The sequence below is a fragment of the Emys orbicularis genome, chromosome 5 (assembly GCF_028017835.1).
Source record: "Emys orbicularis isolate rEmyOrb1 chromosome 5, rEmyOrb1.hap1, whole genome shotgun sequence".
In the NCBI taxonomy this organism is placed as follows: domain Eukaryota; kingdom Metazoa; phylum Chordata; order Testudines; family Emydidae; genus Emys; species Emys orbicularis.
Genome location: NC_088687.1, coordinates 91,255,413 through 91,282,206, shown reverse-complemented (window position 1 = coordinate 91,282,206; position 26,794 = coordinate 91,255,413). Strand labels below are relative to the sequence as shown.

At 42.7% G+C, this 26,794-nt stretch overlaps 1 protein-coding gene across 1 annotated transcript in view; it reads right to left on the bottom strand.

Annotated features, from left to right (window-relative positions):
- DLC1 (DLC1 Rho GTPase activating protein) overlaps positions 1-26,794 on the bottom strand; it is a 370,991-nt gene that overhangs the window by 280,722 nt on the left and 63,475 nt on the right. The window contains exons 2-3 of the mRNA XM_065405826.1: positions 6,932-7,081; positions 1,717-1,857 (exon numbers count right to left, since the gene is read on the bottom strand). Of these exons, the coding sequence (XP_065261898.1) occupies positions 1,717-1,857; positions 6,932-7,081 (291 nt within the window). The remainder of the gene's footprint in view (positions 1-1,716; positions 1,858-6,931; positions 7,082-26,794) is intronic.

Below are 26,794 nucleotides of genomic sequence, written 5' to 3'. Positions count from 1 at the left end.
AGAACAAATGCTTTTAAATGCGGAATTAACATTTTCCAGTGATGTTTATCCCAAGGCACCACTGATGACCAGAAAGCTAGCTGTTCAAAGACCCCCAAATATTAGTAGTGAAATTTAAATGAAAAAACTGTTTATTACCTTTGAGAGTCTTTGATGCTTGCTCTTCTCAACAGGGGGATGGTGAAATGGGACATTCAGACTGCATCCCCCAACAACTTTACTGTGCTCAAGAGCTTGTGCTGTGCTTTATGCAATTATTGACAAAGTGCAGAGCCCTCTATTTGCTATAGCTATGCACTGGTTCAAATGATTAATTACATGGGAATTTATTTTTACACAAGCGCAGAATCCTAAATCCACATAAATGTTTATTGGAACCTTCATAACTGCAGCAATAAAGAGCCATTAGTTAGCTTGCTATTACTGTGCAGTACACATTGATGTGTAAAAATAAGTATATAAGTTTGCTGTTTCGTACCAGGCTCACTTTTTGTTTCTAGGTTTTGGCCCAAGTTCTCTGCCAGCCCAATTACCTTTGGGTGTAGCAGTGGGGAGAAATGGAAGGGTCTACCACAGAGCTGGTGAAGGTGCCCAGATTCTCTGGTTGGTTCTGTGCCAGCCCTGAGAGAGTTTAGAGAAGCCTAGACTTCTCTGGTTGATGAAGTGAGGATTTATCCGGCAGAAGAATCTGAAGAAGTGAGAAGAGCAGAAGGAGGTGGTGCCTGGCTTGGGAGTTTCTGGGGTACATAGGCTTTCCGATGAGTGGAACTGCAACAGCACCTGAACGTGAAAAGATGGGTCCCAACTCTGAGGCCCTTATCCATCTGTTATCATCTAAAGGAAAGTGTGTGCCTTCAGCAGATCCCCTTCACTCTGAGGGGTAGCGAGGAAGAAGACCTCACCTCACCATGTTTTGGGGAGAAAGGCAAATAATATTTAACATAGGTTTTGCACACAAAAAAAACAACAACTCTCTTCTGAAATGTCAGTCATCTAAATTACAGGAAATTGCATTAGGTATCTGAGACTAGCCAATGTACATTCCCTTCGACTCTCCCATTCTTGTGTGTATATGCATCAGTACAGATTCTCCAGCTAGGGAGAAATGGGGGCAGGGAACACTAAGGATTGCTTTGCACATTGCACACACAGATGAAAACATTTCAGATAATTTTGTTCTCTGTGGGTCCCCTTCAATATTTCTCCTTGCTGACATCCTGTTACCACGAGGTATGTTGCATCACCACATAATATTATGACCTGTGATGACAGCCACCCAAATTAGTGAGCTCCCTTTTCTATCTTGATCTGCTACAAGCACTATGTAAACGTATGCTATTGGAATCTGAATCCCACAGAAAGATATTCCTTACAGCTGCTGTAAATCTTATCGTCCAAAGTCAAACACTGTGTCTCCATTATGGTTTGTCTTTTTACATGAAAGCCAAACTTGTAAAAATTATCAGCACATAGTCTCGGATTAAATACCAAACCTCTAGTTTATCTAAGAATTCTATGCCACAACATGCATTTTGAGATGCATCCTGCATTTTAGGAAACATGCTAAGGGAAACCTATGACAACTTCAAAGCTTTCAATACATTGCTTAGGGACTGTATACTCCTCTACAGCCTGTATAGCATGTGGCACAACAACTCTATCAGTTCTGTCCAATAATTAGGACATATGATAAGATTAACATTGTTCTAAACTCACCCCAGCCTTGGGTTTAGCTCCAGAGCCAGCCATTGGACATGGAGATGTTAGGTCAGCAGCATGGATATCAGGAGGCAAGTGTGTTTGGGAGTGACTTATTGAAACAACGTCTGCTCCACTTGCAGAGCCAGATTCCAAATCCTGTCAAAAATGATACAAATCTCTTTAGTACATGTTAATATGGAACTGTTTAATGCAGGTTACTATGTTATTTAAATAACATAAATAACACTAAATAACAAGTGTTTATTTAGGCATATCCAAATATAATATATTTTTAATTCTGTAAGGTAACAGCAAACATCCCCTTGTTCTCTCTCCTCCCTTACATGTGCACTCTTTCGCTTTCATTCTTCTCAGTTAAGGTGGTTTGCATTAGCTGCTGTGCTGAAATTATAAATCACCACTAACATCAAAGCTATTATTCCCCTAAATGGGAGGGTGTAGAGTTAAAAAAAAAATCATCTAAGAGTTGCAGAAGTCTGGCATTATTTTCTAATGTTTAGTGTTTCCTGTGTATCTTGGGTTTTGCGCCCACCTTCTGTCTCTGGAAGCATTTGCAAGCTCAATGAACATCTGTAAATCATTACACAGATGAGGTGACATCATCATTTAGCAGTTTGTGCAATTCAAAGGCGCAGCTTCTTGTTATTTTGGAATTAAATTAGTATGGGATGTATTTGCCAAATGTAGTCTTTGGTTAAAATGCCTTAACTTTTTAGGCCAAGGGTTATATTCACATTTTAAGAATGTAACAAAAATAGTGTATTGAGGAAATAAACACATCCTTTTAAAAATACCATGTAACATCTAGTTGAGACAATGTAAACATAATAATTGCTTTGGAAACAAAATTTTTATACTACTTTGCACAATACTCACAGGCACTAAGGTTTATAGAAAATCAGTGATCACATGTAAACAGTACAGTATCAGAATAATACTAATAATCCAGTATTTCATATTTTGTCTCCCTCTAAAGGCTCAGCTAATGCTTTTCATTCTGAAGGCAAGCATCATCACTAATTATCTTGTAAAATTAGTTACTGTTCTTCTACACACATATGCAGGCGAGTCAATTTGATAGCTATGAGTGAGTGTATCGAAGTGCATGATCAAGCTTTCAGTCATCTAAGACAAATGAGCTGCACCATATTATACTGCACTTGGGTGTGAATAGTAATATGTTTCAGGTTCACAGCAGTTTTCCATGCGCCCTCCCTGGATGCCATTTCCAGCTCTCCTTCCCAAGAGTCCATCTCCAATCTATTCTCTTTTTATCCTCATTCCAGGGTTCCACCCTCTCGGCCAGCAGTTCTCAACCAGGGGTCCGAGGCCCCCTGGGGCAATGCGAGCAGGTTTCAGGGGGTCTGCCAAGCAGGGCCGGCCTTAGACTCACTGAGGCCCAGGGAAGAAAGCCAAAGCCCTGCCACACAGGGCTGAAGCCCAGGGTCCCAAACCCTGCCACCTAAAGCCTGAGCAACTTAGCTTTGTGAGGGCCCCAGTTGCCTTGCTTGCTACCCCCTAACGCCGGCCCTGGATTTTATGTGCAGAAAAATAGTTGTTGTGGCACAGGTGGGGTGTGGAGTTTTTATAGCATGTTGGGGGGGGGAGGGAGGGCTCAGAAAGAAAAAGGTTGAGAACCCCTGCTCTAGGCCATCCACCTGTGATTTCCCAGATTCGCTTCTCTCCCATGCCACTTCTGCAGTAGCCCAAAGTCACATCTCCTGTGAGAAGGCTCCCCGTCTGTGAGTCCTGCCCCTGTTCAGGGAACTTCCCTCCAAGACCAACCCCTTGCTCCTGGGCTCAGCTTCCCACAGACCTCCATTTAGGCCTGCTGCATAAGGACTTCCCACAGTGTTCCTCACTGTCTGTGAGATCCAGCCTCTAGCATTAACCCTCTTGTTCTGGGCTCAGCTTCTCTGAATCAGGCTTGTTCTCCCCCTTGTTCCTAGGGGCCTCTGTGCAAGCCTGCCTGTAACTCAGCAGGGATTCCCCAACTCTGACCAGTCCTCACCAGCAACCTCCTTCACTTTTTGTTCTTCCCAATGGCTCTCTGTTTCAGCTGTCCTCTGCTGCTCCTGTTTCTGTCCTTCCCTCCTCAGGAAGCTCTCATCTGCTCTTTTCTGTCTCTCCCAGCCAGCTCTCACCTGCCCCTTTCCTCCTGATTCCCCACTCTCTCAGTCTCTGTCCATTTATATGGCACAGATGGCTACTCTTAAGTCCATTTGGGAAGCAGCTGATGAGTCCCAGGTGCACTGGACCCTGTTCCCTCTTAAAGGGGCCAGCCACCCTGTGGTAATGTTGTATGCATTCTGGGTTTCATATCTATTTGCATAATTATTTTCAAATACAAACACGTGCACTGCTAGGCCTCTAGAGAACTTGTTACAAGGCCATACCAAATAAGCACACTTAGCCACCTCTGGAAAGCTCACTAGGTGCGCCCACTGCCTCATGTTGTTTTCTTGGCTAGCAGAAGTATACCATGTAGCTATTTGGGGCTTTTTACATGCTGCCTTCCAACAGGCGCCCCACAACTGACAGCTGTAGAATGCAAAGCAGGATGATAGATATTATGGATCTCTCATTATCGTATCATATATTAAACCCACTATAATGAGAACCCCTGAGAACAATGGAACATTAAGGGCCAGATTTTCCTCTATGACATGCAAATTCCAGTCTAAAGGAAATCAGTGAAAGTTATACATGTGATATCTAAGCACACAAGTTGTCCCTAAAAGATTAAAAGATTAAAATAAAGCAGTTTTAAAAGGTTATGAAGATAAGAGGCAACATTGGCCTTAAACAGTTACATTATTCTAGTGACATCTCTGTTCGACATCTGCATGAGGAGCATATATTTAATAGTGGGCTCTTCAACCTAACAGAGAAAGATATAACATTATCCAATGGCTGGAAGTTGAAGCTAGACAAATTCAGACTGGAAATAAAGTGTAAATTTTTAACAATGAAGGTCATTAACCGTTGGAACAATTTATCAAAGGTCATAATGGATTCTTCCTCACTGACAATTTTTAAATCAAGATTGGATGTTTTTCTGAAACATATGCTCTAGGAACTATTTTGGGGAAATTCAATGGGCTGTGTTATACAGGAGGTCAGCCTACATGATCACAATGGTGCCTTCTGACCTTGGAATCTATATTGTCAAGGCAACACATGTACTTTTTATCTGAAATGAATTAAACATTTCCCTGTTTTCAGAATATTCTAGATAACACTTCTTAATTTCCATCCCTCATCTTTTTCCCCTCTAAGCAATCACACTAATACAAGTTTTTATGGAGAACAGGCAGCCTGCCAATAGTTAAGTTTTCAACCAGCTGCCATTATGAAGGCTTAATAGAAGCCAATAACGTTGACCTGCAAAAGTGGTTTTGCCCCAGAATTCCCTGATTGACTCTGAAAGCGGAGGAGAAAGTTTATACAAAGTTGAAGAACATACACCATGCCTTTTTTTCCAGTTACAACTAATTAAAAATTACCTTGATTTGGACTTTTATTTCTGTCTCCTTTTAGCTCAAAAATGACTTATTAATGTCTCTTCAAATTTTCCATACAGTTAAAACTCCTTGAAAATTCATGAGCCAGCTATATTTAAAGGGAATAGAGTGTAATTTTTTTTGATAGTTTGGGTCCCTATTTCTACACTCACTAATTTCAATGGGAATTTTGGACTCCACTTTGATTCCATTATTGTCAATGGGATTTTCTGCAAGTGTCTGCACGGGGAGTGGGATTGAGCATCATGGGTGAAATTCATCTCTGCACAGAGGGAGCCTGCACAAAAGCTCATGTACTGCTTAAATCCCACTTTCCTTTGGCTTAAGTGGGATTTGAGTGGGTGCATGAACTTTGGGCAGGTCCTTTGCACAGGGATGAATTGCACCTTTGAGCATAAGTGAATTTGAGAGTACTTTCTATGCAATTTGAAGATTTGAGTGCAATGTAATTTCAACAAGAGAAATAAAATTAAAAAGAAAAATGACATCAGGAGACACTTAACAGCCAGTCAAAATCTTCAAAATTCTCTCATTCAAACTGAAAACATTTATATTAAAGATTTCAGAGATATGTAGTAGCTATGTTGTTTTGTGTTGTACTTTCCTTTTCAGTTTGGATTTGGTTTCTTCTAAGAATGAGTTTAAAAAACCGCCAGTCGAGGATTTCAAAAAGCATTATTATTATTTTAAATAGTGAACATTATGGCAGCCCCTATTGAGAGAGAAGAAAATATTTATGATTTGGGGGTATTTCAACACCTCTATATTTTAAGTGGCTTAACTGTTATATGCTGTCAAACTTTTTGCTAAGTAACAGAATACAAACATGAATTGTATTATATTATTAACTACATACTCTTCAACTGGCCAACATGCTAAGATTCAAATAAAAATAGAAAACCATTTTTCTCCTACATATTACTAACTAGACTGTATGGAAATGATGAAGATGACTTTGTTAGAAAAAAGCTTCATTCCAAACACTGGATAAAATGAACATGTTTCTTTAAGATTGGTTATTTTTAATTGCAAAATAGAGATGGTTAAGATGAGCAGAAAGCCTGCATTATAACATCTCAAACAAGCCAGTTGAAAAGTTGGTAGTATTCCTCACATCTATCTACTTGTTTAAATAGATCTTTTAAAATAACAATTTACTCATTAGTTAGTGAACCACTCTATCCTCTTTCACATTGTCCTCTGCAAAAGACTCTCCATCTAAATAAAAATTGTGGATTATGCTGGAATATTATTCTAACAGAGGAGGATTTCATAAGTGGCCCACAAGTGTCTCCCTGCTGAAAAATTTCTGGACCCCACAACTGGGAACAAAATAAACTGTAACTAATGTACATTTTCAACTCTAGCTATTGCAAATCAAGTGGAATGTGCATATATTCACAGGCTAACATTACTGTGATTCTAACTCCACTCTAATTTGTCTTAGCGATAAGAGGTAATAGAAACAGCCTGACACCTTTTGAATTTTGCTGTTCTCCCATTCTTTCATCTGGGATGTTTTCATAATTCTCCCACATATCAGCTCTCTTTTCACAGAAAAGTGCAATCTGCAAGTGAAAGGCTGATCAAAGTAATGAGAGAGAGATAGAGAGGAAGAGAAATGAATGAATGAACCAAAATAAATCTAATTAGAATAAAAAGAAAGAGTTAGCAAACAGGCTCACAGGTATATGCCTCCGTTTGTACGTTGGGGTGCTGGATGGTGAAGAGCCTGTACTGAGAGCATTTTCAATATCCTGATCGAGCTGGTCCAGTTTCATAATTAGCAGCACCATGGAGTCCAATCGTGACCGATCTCGATCTTCTCTCATTTCCTGAGGAACAGAACATACAATTACTGAATCTGAAAGGGCACTTCATGGAAAGAATAAAAAGCTCTCTGTTCCCTAATTTGACAAAAAGTCATTGAATAATGGGCAACAAACTCTCATTTTTTGAGGGAAAAAAGAAAAATGTTTTGTATCATCAATGGGCTGTTCACTCAGAAAAGGTTGACTTACTGCCAGTTAAGCATTTGGTACACATATTTAATATACATCTTGTACTGGAATGTGTGAGGAAAGAATATGTACAATACTATTGACATAAATGCACTGTGGGGATTTCTCCAATTCATGAGTAATCTCCCATTCAAAAGGGCTATCTAAACTTATCCTCCTTTTCCAAACCCCTACCCCCACAGTTAATTAGTTTTATTTGAAGTAAGGTTCTCTTTCCTTGTGATGAACAAAGTAAAATATGTACAAATATAAGTGGCATATTTTTGAATGTGTGATAGAAATGGGAAAAAATCTACAGAAAGCCACTTTTCAGCTGTCTCCGAATACCATGTCCTTTGACAGTGGCACCCATTAATGCTGCTGCTGTACCTTAGGGACTTACCAATGCATTTAGAAAACCAATTGTTTGAAGAGTTTTTGTCTTGGCTGCAAAATCTTGCTGTACATGAAATCTCCCTGTCCTGTAATAAAATACAGGCTGTATTTATAGATGCCTGCACAGGGGACAGGAAACGCCATATGCTTCCCATCCCAGAATCTCTCTCAGCCTTGTTGGGGGATGGAAAGAGAAGAGTTATAATTCCTCCTTTAAAAGAAGTTTGGAGTGTGAACCCCCAAACCAGCAGAGGCACAGTCAAACCACACTTAAGCCTGGTGCCTCTGTACTTGCTTTGGATTCCAATGAGAGGCATCCAAGGGCTGATTAGGTCCTTAAAATATTATGAAAAATAGTATCTGGATGATGTTCACTGAAAGTAAAGCAGTTATGGCGCTAAATTCCCCTGCAGCTATTGGAAAATAAGCCCTATGTATTCTAAACTATTGGAAATGGAAACTAATCAGTGAATGTTTTGTTGGGCATTAGAGAAGCAGAAATACAAACCAACATCCCTGTAGAGTGTTAATTAGTCAATGGGACAGCTGAGTAAGACTTTCATAATGGGAAGCAAAACCCAGGTTCTTGATTCAGTTTTTGTTACAATTTAAAATTCTGGCCAGACTTGCTGAAGGGATCCCTGAGCTGTGAGAGCCTCCTGGGGAACATGAGCAGAGTTTAGAGTGAACCTGAAATGTATAGCTTTAGTGGGAAGTCACATGGCAAGCAGTGAATTTTACTATCTTTCAAGTTGAACCCTTGCAACCAAAACCTCTGAGTTTCTTTGTTCTAGCTGATGTTTTTGGACTTTGGTACATTAGGGGACAAATAGTGTCATGGATGCAGAAAGCAGTGGAACAGGTGAAGCTTTGCTGCACAGGGAGGTGAGGAATCCTCCGCATACTATGTGGCTCCATGGCCGCTCCACCATACTGTTGTGTGCGTGATTGGGGTTGTGCATGACTGGTATTGCTATGACTAAGCTGATTCACTAGTCAACCCCCCTGCCTAAAGAGGGGAGCACAGCTGCCACAGAAGCAGAACCACCCTACGAGGCCCAGAAAAGCCTGCATCCACAAGATCCCCCGATTATTTTAAAATACATTTGTATTCCTCTTCCTTGGAATCTCAGCACTGAAAATGTAAACCAATAGCAAACAATCATGAAACTTGAAAGGAAAAAGCAAATGAGCTGCATTTCTGCAGCAAGAGGTGAAAAGTGATGGGGATTGGAAAGGCATTAAATAATTATTTATAACATGCACATACCCAGAGGTTTTATGTACAATGAGTCAGTCAGATTTGGAGTTTATCCCAAACAATCCTCTAACAAATTCTCCCCAAAATCCTTAGGCTGGCTCTTCATGAAGTGGATTAATAATGGTGGAGAGGAATCACTTATAATTAAGAGGTGGCAAAGCATTATTATTTTTATAATAAGCCTAATTATTATTATCCAGAAAGGATGCAGGGGATGAGGGTTTGGGCCTACAACCCTTTTCAAAACAAAGATATATTTAGGCCTGTAAGTACTGTATTATTGCAATACTCCTGTGAATGGGAGTCAGAACAGCATCCTGGATGAAGAGTTTTTCATTTGTTTGGTTTTTTTAAAAACAGACTTTTCCATTTGCACTGCACTTGAGCATGACTCATTGTATATCTCGATCATTGCTTTCTGTCTCTTTCACAAAAGCCTAACAATTATACCAACAAAAATTAAAATATACTATAAAAAAATAGTTTTTTGAGTTGGAAATCCATTAAGATAGATGAATCCTCTAATAATATTTATTCAGTGTATGTTTAAACAATTTTAGCCTTGATATTATCAAATCAAGTTCCAAGACTTTTACGGCTTATTTGTCTTCTCCATATCTCCCTCATGTGTATATTCTGAGATTTTGTTACCAACTTGTGATTTTATCTGAAGTTAGCATGACACCAACAATCCATTTCTTTTCTTTTGTAGTGACAATATTTCCTTCCCCTCACCCGCCACACTCCAGATCTTTTCTCAATTGCAAATTATTTTCAAGGTGATTGTAACATCCAGTAGTTGTCAGGTATATTACATTAAAAAAAAAAGGCTACAAAGTCAAGCTCTCAAAAGTTAGAAGATGTTAGAATTAAGGTTGTCTGTGCACCTTAATTTGGCCCCCTTGTGTGTTTGCATTATGATACTGTCTAACTACATGCCATATACTTCTCCTCTTCCCACCCGTCACAGGACACCTGCTTTAATCAGTTAAACTAGTGATATGTATTCTAAAGTTTAAATAAGTCTTAACATGGTTTTTGTCAGGGAACTTATTTTACAATGTGTCAAAATTCCTCCCTGACTCCAGAAAGGGAACAATTTAGGTCATGATGTATTAAAATTTATAGTCCTTGTAAGTTTTATATTAGCTGGTGTAACCAAAAACAATGCTAAGTATTAAGTATGAGCCTATCAGTAATATAGGCTAAAACACACTGTATTTATCCCCAAACCATCCGATGTTGCAAATACCCACAAACCAAACATTAGAAACCTAGGAAATTCAGAGATAAGGTTACACTTAAAAGAAATGCAAACATGCTCAAGTATGAAAAGGCACCCAAACAACCCTAACTCTACCATGTAGGGAAACCATGCAATAACCATACAATTATGACTAAGGCATTTCAGTGTGTGGTCCCAGATTACATTAAATGGATTTTTAAAGACACATTTTCTTTTCCCACCACTAAACACTCTACTCTGTGCCACTACAGGGTTACTTATTTGTGCATTTACATAGCTTAATACATTTGGATTTCCTTTAAATGTAATCTTAACTTTGAATTTCCCGTATTTACAATGCTTGGGTTTGGGATAACTGCTTCTCGGCTCTCTGTGAGCTGAGGGGTGAAAACATTATCCCTTTAATGTATTTTACCTTGATATGTGCTCTCAACCTTAATGAAGTTTTCTCCTGGGAATTTGCTTGAGTTTTCAAATTTAAAATTCCATACGTAAAGAAATAACATTCCCCAAAAGGGAATGTTACCCTGGGATATTTTTAAAGACTTGAAAATATTTAATCTCAACTTTTAATATTTTATTTTTACTTTTATAGATATCTTTATCAGTCTGCTGTGTAGCAGAACAAATAGGGTTGCCAACTTTCTAATCGCAGAAAACTGAACACCCTTGCCCTGCCCCTTTCTTATGAGGCCACACCCCTCCTCACTCCATCACTCCGTCACTCGCTCCCCCCCACCCTTGCTCTCTCGCTCATTTTCACTGTGCTGGGGCAGAGGTTGGGGTGCGGGCTCCGTCTGGGGGTGTGGGCTCTGGGGTTGGGCCAGGGATGAGGGATTTGGGGTGCAGGAGGGGGTTCTAGGCTGGGGCTGAGGGGTTTGGAGTGTGGGAGGGGGCTCTTGGCTGAGGCAGGGTGTTGGGGTGTGGGAGGGGTACAGGGTGTGGGTTGGGGGTGCAGACTCCGGGCTGGGGCAGGGGGTTGGGGTGTGGGAGGGAGTTTGGGGTGCGGGCTCTGGGCAGCGCTTACCTCAGGTGGCTCCCGGGAAGCAGTGACATGTCCTTCTGGCTCCTAGGTGGAGAGGTGGCCAGGGGGCTCTGTGCACTGCCCCTGCCTCCAGATGCCACCCATGCAGTTCCCATTGGCTGTGGTTCCTGGCCAATGGGAGCTGCGGAGCTGGAGCTCAGGGCGGGAGCAGCGCATGGAGCCCCCACAGCCACCTCTCCACCTAGGAGCTGGAGGGACATGCCGGCCACTTCCCAGTAGCTGTGTGGAGTCGAGCAGGGAGCCCATCTGACCTGCTGTGCTTCCAACCAGACTTTTAATGGCCCAGTCAGCAGTGCTGACCCAGAGCTGCCAGGCTGACCAGGTGTCCGGTTTTCGACTAGAACACCTGGTCGAAAAGGGACCCTGGTGGCCCCGGTCAGCACTGCCGACCGGGATGTTAAAGGTTCGGTCGGCGGTGCTGCAGCACTAAGGCAGGTTAGTCCCTACCTGTTCTGGGGCACTGCTCTGTGCCCCGGAAGTGGACAGCGGGTCTGGCTCCTAGGCACGGGGGCCACGGGGCTCCGCGAACTGCCCCCGTCCCGAGCACCAGCTCCTCACTCCCATTGGCTGGGAACTCGCCAATGGAAGCTGGGGGGCGGTGCTTGTGGGTGAGAGCAGCACATGCCGTGGAGCCTCCTGCCCCCCCCCTCCCCCCCGCCTAGGAGCTGGACCTGCTGGCCGCCTCCGAGGCACAGCATGGAGCCAGGACAGACAGGCGGCCTGCCTTAGCACCGCTGACCGAGAGCCACCCAAGGTAAGCCCATGGCCCAACCCCGAACCCCAACCCCCTGTCCCAGTCCTGAGCCCCCCCAAACCCAGAACCTCCTCCTGCACCCCAAACCCCCTCATCCCGGCCCCAGCCCAGAGCCCGTACCCCCTCCTGCACCCCAACACCCAGTCCTGAGCTCCCCAAACTTGAAGCCCCCTCCTGCACCCCAGAGCCTGCACCCCCAACCCAGAGCCCTCACCCCCCTTGCACCTCAACCCCCTGCCCCAGCCCAGATCCCCCTCCCACACCCTGAACCCCTCATCTCCAGCCCCACCCCAGAGCTCTCACCCGCTCCTGTATGCCAACCCCCTGCCTCAACCCGCAGCCCACTCCCACATTCTGAATCCCTCGGCCCCCACACCGCAGCCTGGAGCCCCTTCCTGCACCCCAAACCCCTCATACTCAGCCCCACCTCAGAGCCTGCACCCTCAGCCGGAGCCTTCACCCCCTCCTGCACCTCAACTACCTGCCCCAGCCTGGAGCCCCTCCTACACCCTGAACGCCTCATTTCTGGCCTCACCTCCTCCCGCAACCCAACCCCCTGCTCCAGCCCAGTGAAAGTGAGTGAGGTTGGGGGAGAGCGAGCCACTGAGGGAGGATGACTGTAGTGAGTGGGGGCGGGGTCTCGGGGAAGGGGCGGGGCTAGGTGTTCAGTTTTGTGCCCATAGAAAGTTGGCAACCCTAAGCACAGAGCAGTTAGAAAATACTAGTCAGTTAAGATGGGTTTGCTACAGCTGCTTTGCTTCACTGTAGCAGAAAGAGGCAGCTGAAGGGTATACTCCAGATTTCCCTTCTATGCTGTGTCCCACATTTCCCCACCCCTCCTCTCTCCTGCACTCCCTCTGTGTGTACACACACCCTCAGAACCCACTTTTGAACTTTCTTGTGCATCCCACATTCCTTTGTGCATGCACACACACCAATTTCCCACTCTCTGCTGAAGGCCTCCCCCCACCCCCCCACACACACTTAGTTTACACCTTCCTACCCTTTCTCCTGAATAGACCTGGTGCAAAGGAAACTTTTAAAATAAATATTTAGGATTAATGATAATGTTTTGCCTTTAACTTTCATGACGGAGGATTTATCCATCAGAAGAGGCTGGTGTATAAAGTCCTCTGCTATCTCCCATTGAAGTCTCCACATGACTAAAATACAGCTGCCCTCAATTTAGGAATCTTTGAAAATAGACACGCTCACTCCTTTGTTTCTACTGAGAAGCAACCTAGCAGCTATCTTTGTTAAGAGCAGCTTGTGGCCTCAGTCCCATTGAGAACAATAGCAGATGGCAGCCATTTTGAAATAGGGCAATTCTCCATGGAATCTCAGTACTAGAATATTTGTCATTCTCGGCAAAGGAAAACCTTTCCATTATAAAATATAATGGGGGAAAAGGCCCATAACACGGGGGGAAAAGACTTCAAATGTAGCCTAGAAACAAGATTTCAGTGAGTTTTTAACCACAAGGGAATGCTGGAGCATTTGTATTATTCTGTTAAATACATTCAGATTTAGGAAACAATCTGACACCAAGAGTCAAATTTTTAATGATTCATTTTTAATTAAATTTTAACTCAAATTAATTAACCAATTTACTTGTAAATTCTCAGAAAATTAATTCTGTACCCAAAATTACAGCAGTTTTTCTTTAGATATGTCCACACTTTAATATGGAGGTGTAAATTCCAGCTTGAGGAGACATACTCATGCTAGTTCTGATTGAGCTGGCATGTAGCTGTGTCAGTGCAAGCGGCAGGAGGACTAACCTGCCCCGAGGACCTGCCTAGCATCCTGGATGAGTACATACTTTGCACGGCTGCAGCTATGCTCTATTTTTAATATACTAGCTCAATCAGAGCTAGTGCAGGTGTGTCCCTGGAGCTGGAAATCACGCTCCCAGCTCAAAAAGTAGACATATGCTTTGGGGGGCGGGGGGGGGGGGGGGGGAGATGCAGACCACAATGGCAGAATGCCTGCTTCACATGCAAAACTCAACACAACCAGGTCAGTGTTACCAACTCTTGCAATTTTATCATGAGTCTCTTGATATTTAAAGTTTTTCTTAAAACTTAGCTGCTGGAATCAAGATATTGCCTGAGAATCTCAGCTTTCATTTTAAAAAATAAAATGTTTCTAGTCCTCATGATTGCAGAGAAAACAAACAAACAAAAAAAGTGAAGTGAGTACACTCTAGAGACTCAAACCTGTAAACAAATAAAAAATAAGAAGTATTTTTTGTAAAACCTCATGATTTTTAAGCCAATCTCATGTTTTGGGGGGGTGGAGGGGGGCTGCCTCATGCTTTTTGAACACTTGCAATTGGGAATGCTGCAACCTTAATTATAGAACCTTGGGTAGTCCTTCCATAATAATGCGTTAGGTACTGTACATTATAAGGATTTTATATATCCCTCGTAAGAATATGGTGTTAGAACCAAGATACCAGACTAAATGGATCTTTGATTAGTTTTGGTAAGATAATTCTTACTGCATTGTTCTCAAAATTCTCCCAGAATATTTCTTTTCAAAACCAATCCATGATGTAGTAAAAAAACAAAAAAACAAAAAAACAAGAAAATGCTAAGTATAAGAGAACATCACTAATTTTTATAACTTACTGCAAGCTGCTGAATATTGAAAATTAGTAAGTGAACAAATGCAATAATAAATTTTAAAAGGATCTTATATCACAAATTGCACTTTGTGAATTTCTGTTCATAACTGTAGTTGTGTTTGAATTAAAATATTCCATAAGGTGCTAGTGAAAGTAGAAGATAAATATGAAGTTGTAGAAGCTTTTTCAAAATTTATCATAAGACCGATCAGTATTTCAAAAATGGCTGTCAGGGAAGTCCTGCATTTAAGAAAAAAAAAATTTTTTTTTTAGGGCCGGATTTGTAAACTGTAGAGGCTCACTTGCATACCCCAAAATGATATTTTTTACACAACTGTACAAATTGCATGCTTACATTTGTACAACTGAATTTATGAATGGCTAGTTAAGCACCATTGGGTGGGCTTGACGGCACAGATCAGACATGTTGAATCAAAAATATAAAAAAGTCAAATCCTGTTGGTTTCTACAGTGCTAGATGCTTATGGTTTCATTAAAGAATAGACCTTAGATTTCAGAGGCAGACTTACTGTAGGGCTGGAAAGACCAGCTTGCTCACCCACAAAAGAAAGGGACCTTTTAGGAAAAGAGTTGGCTGAGTTTCTCTGAGTATCTTTGATCTGCAGCCAGTTGGACTGAGCCTAAAATCTTACATTAGTGTTATACATTTCATATGACATTAAATTCTTCGTCCTTGTCTTTCGCTGCTAAAAAATATCCTGTTCAAAAATGGAAAGGTATTAAATCTCTTTTCATAAACTGTGAAGGCATTCATCTGAACTGACAGCAAGAGCTCAGGATAATGCAATATATCCTGTTTCAAAACTATCTGTTGATTTTTTACAAGCAGTTATATAAATCAGATACATTTTTTTTTATCTTTTTGCACTGCAATGTACAGCTAAGATAAACTTGGGTAAAAGCCTGAGAATCTTGTCTCTCACTGAAGATTATATCTCATACTACTATACTGGGGCCATATTCCTCATCCTTTTAGGAGAGAGGAAATGGTATATGGATTCCAAAGGAGAGCATTTCCACATGCTGAGAAAATGATAGCACTGCCTATATTTTCTCCCACATAAACAACTTCAGGCCCAGATGCTAAAAAAGATCAGAGTATTTTTCTTAAGAATAGCTTGAACCATCTGTGGGGAAATAGAGCAGGGTGGCCTTCTTTCCGATAGCCAAGATCCTGGGCCTGAAGACCCTGAAACATCTCCCCTAGAAATCTGCCATACTGAGGACTTTCGTGGGTAATGGGGCAGGCCTAAAGGCCTGAACCAAACTGCTCAATTCAGCTTGTAAGGCTAGGCCCAGTCAAAAGCAGCAACAGAGGAGGGAAAAATACAGAGTTAGTTAAGGGCTAAAAGCTAAAGAAACCGCAAGGCTTTAGAAATATGATAACCGCAAGCTACGGAAATAACGTAAGATGCTCAATATTAAGAAATTGTTTTGCAGAGAGTTAATCATCCTGGCTGTTATAACTACTTGCAAAATTTTCCATAGTCCAGCTATCTGCAAACTAACCAATGATAGCTCTCCTTTAAGCGTCCCCTGGAAACCCCCCCTTAAGCCTTTGCTGAAATCCCCCGGAAAATGACATAGTCCAAGTCTTGAGAAATGTACCCAAGCTAGGGCCGAGCACCACCCCTGCGGAAACCACCAAGCGCCCCTCTACCCAAATAAACACCCACTCCTCGGAAATTAAGTCAGAGGGTAGGGAGGGGGGTGGGAGGACTGACCCCAACTCATGCTCCTTAGCTCGTGATCAGCTCATGCTCAACCCTTGCCCAGCTTGTGATTTGTCCCCAAAGCTCGTGCTCAACCCTTGCTCAGCTTGTGATTTGCCCCCAATGATTTAATTCATGACGTATTGTTTGTACCCTGCTTGTGGTTTAATGGAATAAAGGCAGCCTGCGAGCTGTTGCTAGGTGTGCTAGTTCCTGAACTGCACCCCAAACGCGTTTGGTATGTATTGCAATAAAGGCCTCAGGCTCTGAGTCTGTGAACTAAAATCACTGTGTGGGTGATTCTTTCCACGACACATCTAACTGAACAATATTTAAAACAAATTAGCCATGGAAAATATTTCCCTAATTTATAAACCAAAATACAATGATTAATTAAAAAACGAACAAGATATTTTTCTGGGAAGTACAGGTTTTAATGCTCCTTATAGATACTTTGAGTCCCAGACTATTGTTCATCTAATCTAGTAGAGTTTATTGGGCTGTTCTAAAACTGTTTCCAAAACATGCTTTCAATATTCCAGTTAAACTTTTAAGGAGATGATATCTGGGAGAGAGAGAGAAGCGTTAGAAAACACTTGATTGAGGTACAACATAGTGAAACACTGTCCCCTTTCAATACAAGATAAAGGGTACAACTGAACAGATTTTCACAGAAACTCTCACAGGACATCTGACCTTAGGAAAAGTCATACTATTGTATTACTCCCCGGGATAATAATTGAGACATCTAGCCATGTGGATTGTCACTGCCGCTGCAGAAGAGCATGGTTTGGATAGTGGCTGTTCCCTCTTCTGCACTAGGAAACCACATGGAGTGTGAACCCCAAAAAGTTCCCATTGGTGGTTTTCCTTAGGGTTCCCGGAAGGGCTGGGTGGGTTGGATGCACTACCATGGATATAGCACTACTTTCCCACTTCTGCACCCCTCGGATGGGGTAGGGGGGATATCTCGCCTATCAGGGTACCCTCTGCTGACAGAACCTCTTAAGCTTTATCTGATTTTGTGTTAAAAAATTTACTGACTCACAAATTTGCCAGCCTTTCAATCTTAATGCACAAATCCCACTGCGATACCTCCCTTCTTTGAGGGGTTTTTTGTCTAAAACTCAGAACAAGTTCATCCTGAATGGGGTGGTGTTGTTGTTGTTTTTCGTGTGCACTGGCTCAGTCAGTTTTGATTTAGCAATCCTGCACTTCTCTGTGACCAACCAAGAAATTTGTGTCATCACAAGTGCGCTAATAAATATGCTTTTTTAATAGTGAAACTTTGCAGCCCATCAGATAGAAAATCACTTAAAAAAACCCAGGACAAAACAAAGTAAGTTGTGTGACGTTGCACTCCATAATGTTTTATGGAAAGATGCTTACGAGTGTAAATATGATGTAACTGAAATATGCTTTAAGCAAAAGGTCTCTTGTAAGGTATCATTACAAAGCTTATAATCTACTGAGTGTGTTCATCCTATTTGTATGTATATATCATTCTTGCATCTGAAGCTAGAAATATAAAGTTTAACTCTGAGGTCCTATTGTATTTATACAAAGTGTGGGCCATTGATGATGGTTTAAAATCTTGATGGGTCCTATTGACTAGGACAATTGGTTATAAATGGCTCTGTTTACTTGTTCCTGTAAGCCAGCCCAGGAAGCATGGTGGAATCCATCTTAAACCTGGTGCTTTTCCATTTAGAAGGAGGGCTGGGGATCCAGAGAGACACAAGATTCCTGCCTTGTGCCAAAGCTATAAAAGGGGGTGGAAGAGAACAAAGGAGGCTGTCAGTCATGAGAAAACCCCTAGTTACCACCTAAGCTGGAACTAACAAGGATTGTACCAAGATAAATGATTAGGCTCAGACTAGGAAGGAGTCTAGTCTGTGAAAGAAGCTTTTTGGAACATCTCTGAGGGTGAGATATTACCTGTATCAGTTTCTTAATGTATTAGATTTGCATGTTTTTGCTTTATTTTGCTGGTGACTTGCTTTGTTCTGTCTGTTATTACTTGAAACCACTTAAATCCTACCTTTTATACTTATTAAACTCACTTTTGTTTATTAATTAACCCAGAGTACATGATTAATACCTGGGGGTACAAACAGCTGTGCATATCTCTCTATCAGTGTTATAGAAGGCAGACAATTTATGAGTTTACCCTGTATAAGCTTTATACAGAGTAAAATGGATTTATTTGGGGTTTGGATCCCATTGGGATCTGGGTGTCTGGATGCTGAGATAGGTTATCTGCTGAGCAGTTTTTGGTTAAATTCTGCAGCTTTGGGGGCGCGGACCAGACCTGGGTCTGTGTTGCAGCAGGCTAGCATATCTGGCTCAACAAGACAGGGTTCTGGAGTCCCAGGCTGGCAGGGAAAATGGGCTCAGAGGTAGTTCCAGCATGTCAGGTGACCGTCCCAAGGGGTCTCTGTGACCAAACCCGTCACAAGTTGCTCTTTAGAGAATTCAGTTTTTAGAATCATATTGTAATCAGTCAATATTGTGCCAAATCCCCATGATAAACACAATTCTGAGGGATCATTATTACATGGCCACTCAGCATGGCATACTGTAGCCAACAGCTAATTATAAAGCATAGGACCACTGAAATAGAAAACCAAATCAAGCAGGACTGTTTATTAGGTAAGTCTATGTTACTGTGGTCAGACATACATGGAAAACATAGACCTCTCAGACTGTGATTACTTCATTGCATTGTACCTACAAGAGAGGAAATACTGATACAGATGAAGTGGGACTAACTCATGTGACTACAGGATACAAAACAAAGACCAAAGTTAATATTGTGATTGATATAGCTTATCTTACACACAAGATAATTATCTTACATTTACAGCACATAACTTTCAACATAACAGATCCTGAAGGACTTTAGAAACTCATTCCACAAACTACAGATGCTACAGACCTAGTCCCCTCTGCTTTGCCCTACTCTAGCAGGCCCTCTGCCACCTTGGTCACCAGTCCTGACTTAGGGGTGTGTCAGAGGCATGGATTTAAAAAGGCATGTGGCAGGCAATCCCCTGATGGTGAAATGGTTCCTGGAGGCCTATGCATCTCAGAGAAGCTCCTTGCTACCCAAGGATTGTAGGGGTTGAAAAGGTGAATAAAGCAAACTTTGCCAACACCCTTCCAAACTCTGCCTAGCATAGCTTGATGGCAATTGAAAATTCAGAGAGAGCATACTTTATCTGGCCATTTATTCTGCCCTATAAAAGGAGAGCTCACTTTTCACTATCCCCTTTCTGCCCCTTATTGTGTGTTGATCCCATTCACAATGTCATGTATAAAATCAGTTTGCAATTAATTACGTTGTAGCAGAATTGTATCGTTTGTTTGTTCTCTAGTACCTACCACTCTTTAGGCTGTGTGTATGAGTAACAGTAATAGCTACAGTTGGTAAAAATATTGGGAAAAATGCATTCACCAAAGCAAGCAAATTTGGATCACACTTGGTTCACAGACAATTCACAAAGGAGAAGGGGGGCTAACTTCTTTGAGTATATTGTTTGTTGTAAATTGTTAGCCCATTTCTGGTTGTTCTTATTTTGTTTACAATTCCTTTCATAACAGTGGTTGTGACACTTTTCAGGATTACCAGAGGTGTCCAGTACGAATCACTATCACCTGTTCACAGCATGAGAAAGCCTTGTCTGTGGCCACCGGGCAGAAAGCCTCACAACTCTGCCGGCTGCTGGCAGCACACACGCTCTGCTCCAGGCTCCGCGAGCCACAGTCCTTTTCTTTGCAGGCTAGCAATTTACACACCCTTCTTTAGTGCCCAGTCTCTTTCTTTCTGAGCATCCATACTGTAAACCGATCCTCTGCATCCCAGTTCACCACTTTCCTTAGCATAAAGCACTTAAACATATCTGTAATCAAACCAAACTGAAGTTTGTTTAACAGAGCTTGAGATAGAGATTTAAATAAAAGCAAGTATAAGGGATTGGAAACATAAGGGGAATACAATATAAAGCCTATCCTCATTAACAGGTTACTTTCCTATCTAATAAGGCATTTCTCCCACAATCGTCAATCACTGCAGCACTTGTCCAGTTCAGAAAGCTGGGATCCACCTTTCCTGAGACACCCCCACTGGCAGAGTTTCTCCTCTGTAATGGATAACAACTTGTGCCATTATATTTGCTCTCATATGGTTACAGACCACTGTCTGTTAGCCCAGAGAGCTCCTTCTTCAGAGAACTCTTCTGTGGTTCATTTGTCTTTGTAAATGCACAAGTCTCCAGCTGGTTCAGACAGTAAACAAGTGCTGCCTCCACAGATATCCATTGTTCTCAATGTTGATTGAGCTAGCCCTAAGACCCCAACTTGCCTCAGGTGACAAGTCTCACTTCAACAATTTTGCAACCAATATTCTACATTTACATATCTCAGACTATTTGCTGTGCAAACATTTCACAATAACCATGACAGTCAGCTAGTTCTTTAGCTTTCAGCAGAAACCTCACACCACCTCCTTTATTATTGAGAAGATGGTCTAATACAGAGATAATATACCTGTCTGGCTATGTCTGTCAGTGGGCTAATGCTCCTTACTTTTTCAAGCTTGCTGTCTATGTTTTGTCTTATGAGAGCTGTCCTGTACCAATTTATTACAGTAGTACATTGTATTATCTTCAGCATTCTGTATGTTGATTGGCTATCTATTACACTGCTTTAGCTAAAGCCAAACTAATTTGTGGGGAAAGATAGTAGCCAGACATAAATACAAAATAGTCTGCAAATGTCAAGTCTTCTGGAGTGACAGAGTGTAGAATGAATAAAATTATATTACTGTGGTCTTGTGACAAAGATTAGTAAGAACATAAAATCAACAACATTAGAATCATGTTGTGAAAGAGACTGATGAGAACAGAACCTATAAGAAACTTTCTTTTAAATGGCCAATAACTTCCTGATTTCCTTCTTCCTCTTCTTGTGTTGCAAACTGGCACCACACTTGCATCCATACTTTCCAACTAAGCAAAAAAAAAAAAAAAAAAAAAAAGCTATTACCTTTAGTTGACCCCAGTTCTATTTGTTATGAAGGGAAACACTTACACTTTGAGGAGAGTATTATGACAGTAATCTGAGCACTAATTATAAGGCTGGAAGAAATACAGCAATTTAGCAGGACTCTAGAAGTGGAACTTGACACATTCTGTATTTCTATACTATTGCCAGCACTCCACAGAACTGGCCTTTTTGTACATAATTAACCAGATTTAAAAAAAAAATAACCTAAGTTCCTGACTTCTGCATTTGTATCACACTAGGCCAACAGATTAGGACACATCACTAGGTAAAATTGTGTAAAATTTTTGCAGTGAAACCAGCAAATGGCAACATCAAACTCAGCTACTTTTGGGTTTTGTTACAAACACAAACAAGTTAGTTAAAAGGTCAGCTAAGATTTATGAATGTATGGAATGAACTTGCACCCAGTTACATGTAAGCCTGGCCCAGCTCATAGTTTTTGCAGCCAAACCAGATGAGGTTAATGGTTTATCACGATTTTGAAATGAAACCAGGTGAATCCCTAATGGTTCTGGCTGAATTTCATTTTCAAATTTTTGGATTGATCAAACTAGACACTCAAAGTGAAACTGAGCGGTAAGAATCTATATCAATGAAGTCAACGGAAGCCTTTCCATTTACCTTAATGGGCTTTGGATCAGGTGTATGAACCTGTGCAAAGCCAAACCTCCAAGTTTTCTCAAGCTCATGGGAAAATATGTGAGAATTTATTTAGTCAAATTTACCCCTGGCATAAATAGGTGCAACTCCTATTGACTTTATTCATTGGGATAGTTTGCTACTGTTATAAGACTCATGGAAAAATTTATATCCTAATTCTTATCTTCTGTGTAATCTAGTTCAAACACACAGAGAGCTTTTGAGGGTCTTTGACTTCAGTACAAGAAAAGATGAATGTTCTCAAGTGCTGTGCTCTTCTCATGAACTATGAATTAAGATTGGTGAGCAATCTGAAATATGCCAACAAGAAAAAAAATCTCAATTCTAAAGGGTGGTTGAATGCTATTTAACATCAAGGGATCTGGAACAGTTCTCTCTGAGGTCCTGTGAGCTATTAGAGAGGCTCATTCATAACCTTGCCACATGAAAATGATAGGCCCTGGAATGCAGATTAACAAGCAGAAGGTCCATTATTATATGAGAAAGTAAAGTTAATTATGAAAGAAAATAACAAGCTCAAGTCTAAAGTGGTTTTTATTTATCTCATATATAAATTGCAATTTAGTCCTTACAACCACAAAGTGCAGCATAAACTAAATTGTTTTGAAGTGATTAACTGTCCAAGTACTATTGTTTCCCAGGCATGGAACACAGGTTCAAATAAGGTAGCTCTCCAATGCTAACTACTGGTGATAGCATTGAGCATTTGGTAATGAGAATTTGTGTTCAAGAAGAATTGCAGAAAGTTCCCTACATTCCAAGTACACTCTTATTCACCTGATCTGAATGTGCTGGAGGCAGCAGAGATAATGCCAAGCATGAGGTTGCACAGACATTTAGGAGACTGAAGTCTGAGAAAAACCTCAGCCCTGAGGCAATTGTGGCTAAATATCTCCACAAGCAACAGGCTTTACATATTTGGTCCAGCAATTGAATAGTGTTTTCCTACATCAACTACTTGTTACTTGTGCTTAGTTGAGAGTAAAGTGTTCTGTGATTGCTTCCAGCAATGGGACGAAGGAGAATGGTCTAAAACAAAAATGAAGAAGGGTGCCAAGATACTGGAAACCTTCACCATACTTTATAAAGGGTCGTGGAAAAGGGGAAAAAAAACAAAAACAAACCTCTTCCATGTTAACTCTGTACCATTCTCCAAACAAAATAAAACAACCCACAATTCAAGACTGATCTTTTGACATAGGTTCTTGTAACAGGGCTTGGGAGGCCTAGTGGTTAGATCACCTGGCTCTCAGGCCTGGGCTGGGCCCTCCATCTGCACCAGTCCCAGCCCAGGGCTCTGTGAATGTCAACCCCTGAACACGGGGTTTGGTGTCCCTCTCAGCGGCAAGTCAGAATCCACTGCCCTGGACTATTTCCTTCCAGTTTGTTCAGTTTGGGGTATGGCCCCTCTAGTCCAATTTACCGGGTGTCTCGCTTCCCAAAGAATTCCCTCTGTGGTCCGGGTGGCGCCTTGCTGTGGTCCCATGCTCCTTCGGTTGGGGCAGCCACAATGTCTCTGGGGTTCGCTCAGTCAGTTACCTCCTATGCTGGGGGTTCCTCCACAGTCTTCTTGGCTGGGAAACTAGTGCTTATTACAGATGGCTACCCTGGCTGCTTCAGGCAGGGATACAGCTAGCTCCTGCCTCTTCACCACTCAACCCTGAACTGAGCCAGGCTCCCTTCTTTTATCTCCCCTCCAGGTCTGGCATTGGCTGCAGATATAGTGGGGCAGGCTACATGGGCCCAAAGGCTTTCTTCCTGAACCTCTAATTTAGTTTTAATTGTTCCTGGATCTGTTCTTCTAATATGCCATTTAACTTACTTGTGTAAATTGTAATAGTTTTACAAACCGGGTCAGCTTTCAGATAGCACCTCTACAGTTGCACCACAATCTTCTGCATACATATTTGTTGTAGTCACAGCTAGGGTTGCCAGGCATCCAGTTTTCAACTGGAACGCCCTGTCAAAAAGGGACCCTGGCAGCTCTGCTTGGGTCATTAAAAGTCCAGTGGTGGTGCAGGCAGGCTCCCTCCACTGTTCCTGGGAAGTGGTTGGCATGTCCTTCTGACTCCAAGGCGCAGGGGCAGCCAGGGAAGCTCTGCATGCTGCCTCCGCCATGTTCCCAGCCAATGGGAGATGCGGGGGTGGTGCTGCACCTCTGCCTGGCCACGGCGCTGCCTAGGAGCCAGAGGGACATGTTGCTGCTTCTGGGAGCCGCCTGAGGTGAGGGCTGCCTGGAGCCTATACCCCGCACTCCCTCCCTCCCGCACCCCAACCCCCTGCCCTAGCCCTCATCCTCACCCCCCTCCTGCACCCAAACTCCCTTTTGCACCCTGCACCCCCTCCTATACCCCAACCCCCTGCCCCAGCTTGGTGCCCCCCCACACCCTGAACCACTCATTTCTGGGCCCATCCCAGAGCCTGTACCCCTTCCCATACCCCAACCCCCCTCCTGGCTCGGAACCCCCTCTTACCCTCCAAACCCCTTGGCCCCACCCCCAGCCTGGAGCCCCCTCCTACATCCCAAACCCCTCATTCCAGGGCCCCATCCCAGAGCCCGCAACCCCTGCCAGAACCCACACCCCAACCTCCTGCACCAGCCCAGTGAAAATGAGTGAGTGAGCAAGGGTGGGGGAGAGTGAGCAATGGAGGGAGAAGGGATGGAGTGAGCGCAGGGGCCATGGCTTCAGAGAAGGGGCGTGGCAGGGTCAGGGACGGGGCAAGGGTGTTTGGTTTTCTGCAAATAGAAAGTTGGCAACCCTAGTCACAGCAGCTGCATGTGCAAGCTAAGGCACCATCCATCTTTTTGAACTGTGTGTTTAAAGCCAAGATTTGAGGAGTGCAGAAAATTGTCCATAAAACATTCTTGCACAAATTTTCTTAAGATCTGGGCCATGGTGTTTCTTTTTGGTTTCTTCATTAATTTGACTATAGTAGGGGTCGGCAACCTTCGGCATGCAGCCCACCAGGGTAATCCACTGGCGGGCCATGAGACATTTTGTTTACATTGACCATTACATTGACCATTACAGGGATGTGCTGGTCGCTGCTTCCCGTAGCTCCCATTGGCCGGGAACGGCAAAGCACGGTCACTGGGAGCTGCAGGAGGCTGTGCCTGCGGATGCTCAATGTAAACAAAATGTTTCACGGCCCGACAGTGGATTACCCTGATGGGCCGCGTGCCAAAGGTTGCCGACCCCTGGACTATAGTCACTGTTGAATAACATGGGTATGGATCTTGAAGCTATGTGTGCTGAGTTCCCATTTAAATTAATGAGAGTTTCAAGCACAAAGCAGCAGCAAGAACAGGCCCAATGTTTTCTATTTCAGAAGTATTCTGCAGTAACTTTCCAACACTGCTCACAAAAGGCAGCATGCTCCAATTGAGGAGGACTCCTGGGTGGGATATATGAAGAAAATAAATTAGTAAATATATGAATGGAACAAAAACAAAACAAAACAACAACAAAAAAAAAAAAAAAAAAAAAAAGGAAGAAAAGGACCTTCCCCTTTGTTAAGCATTTACCATTCAAACATTTTGCTGAGGCCAAAACACTGAATTAGATGAGCATGGTGAAAGTAGGGTTAAGTGACAGATGGGTTAGCAAGATGAAATACTTTTTGGTTGGAAGAAGGTTTTTGTGGTCTAGCATAACCTCAGTCTTTATTTATTGGGTTACCATAATTTTACACTAAGGATTAATTTAACACTGAATTTCTATCATGTACACAATAAGTACTTTTATGGCAAAACTCATCAAAACAAAAGTGGAAGTGTTTAAACAGTTGTCTTTCTCAAGAACAAATGGAACCATTAGAACTAGATATGTAGGTTATGTCTATACTAATGGCAATGTGTAGGTATTACACATGTAGCTACACACCTCAATGAAAGACTCTGTCAGCAGAGTGAGGCTCCAGCAGCTCCTCACTGCCAGAGAGCCTTTCCACGTAGCCTTCCAGATACTGGAGCCTCTCCCCACTGTTGGAACCTTTAGCTGCAGTCATGGGTGGTGGTCCCTCCACCCCCAAGGGACACCTGACTGCAGTGGCCCCGCCCCTTCTCTAAGGCCCCCCCCACCCACCGCCTGCTGCTGCTGCCTACCTGCACTCCACCTCCCCCCTCAGGTCCTGCTGCTCACTGCATCGCTTTTCCTCAGGGATGGGGCAGAGAAGAGGGACACTGTGAGCAAACGGAAGGTGCAGGGGTCTGGCGGGGGAGTGAGACGGCTCGGCCAGGCACTGGGGCCGGCGGCTGTGGCTGGCACTCAGGCGGGGGGCAGCTCGGCCCGGCGCTCAGGCGGGAGGGAGCGGCTCGGCCCAGTGCTCGGTCGGGGGCAGGGGGGAGCAGCTCAGCCTGGCACTGGGGCTGGGCTGGCCCGGCCCGGCACTCAGACTGGGGACAGGTGAGCGGCTTGGCCTGGCTCTGGGGCCAGCCTGGCCTGGCGCGGCGGGAGTGTTTCAATTAATACAAAATAGACAAAAAATGTATGTAGTTCCTTATTTCTTAGGATAAAACCCCAGAGCAAGTAAGCTTGAGAGGAAGAAAATGGGGGGAAAGGGGAAAAATACAGGAGGCTGACAAAATTTGCATTTGTCGATTTCATAAAAGTCTTAAAGTTGTAGTTTCTTTACATTATATTGCTAGGAATGGTGTTAAATTCATTAAATGTAACTGAATATATATGGAAGTATACATGACTATGTGAAATATATACTATGGGGACTATGACTCACCCTGATTTAATGGTCTGTGG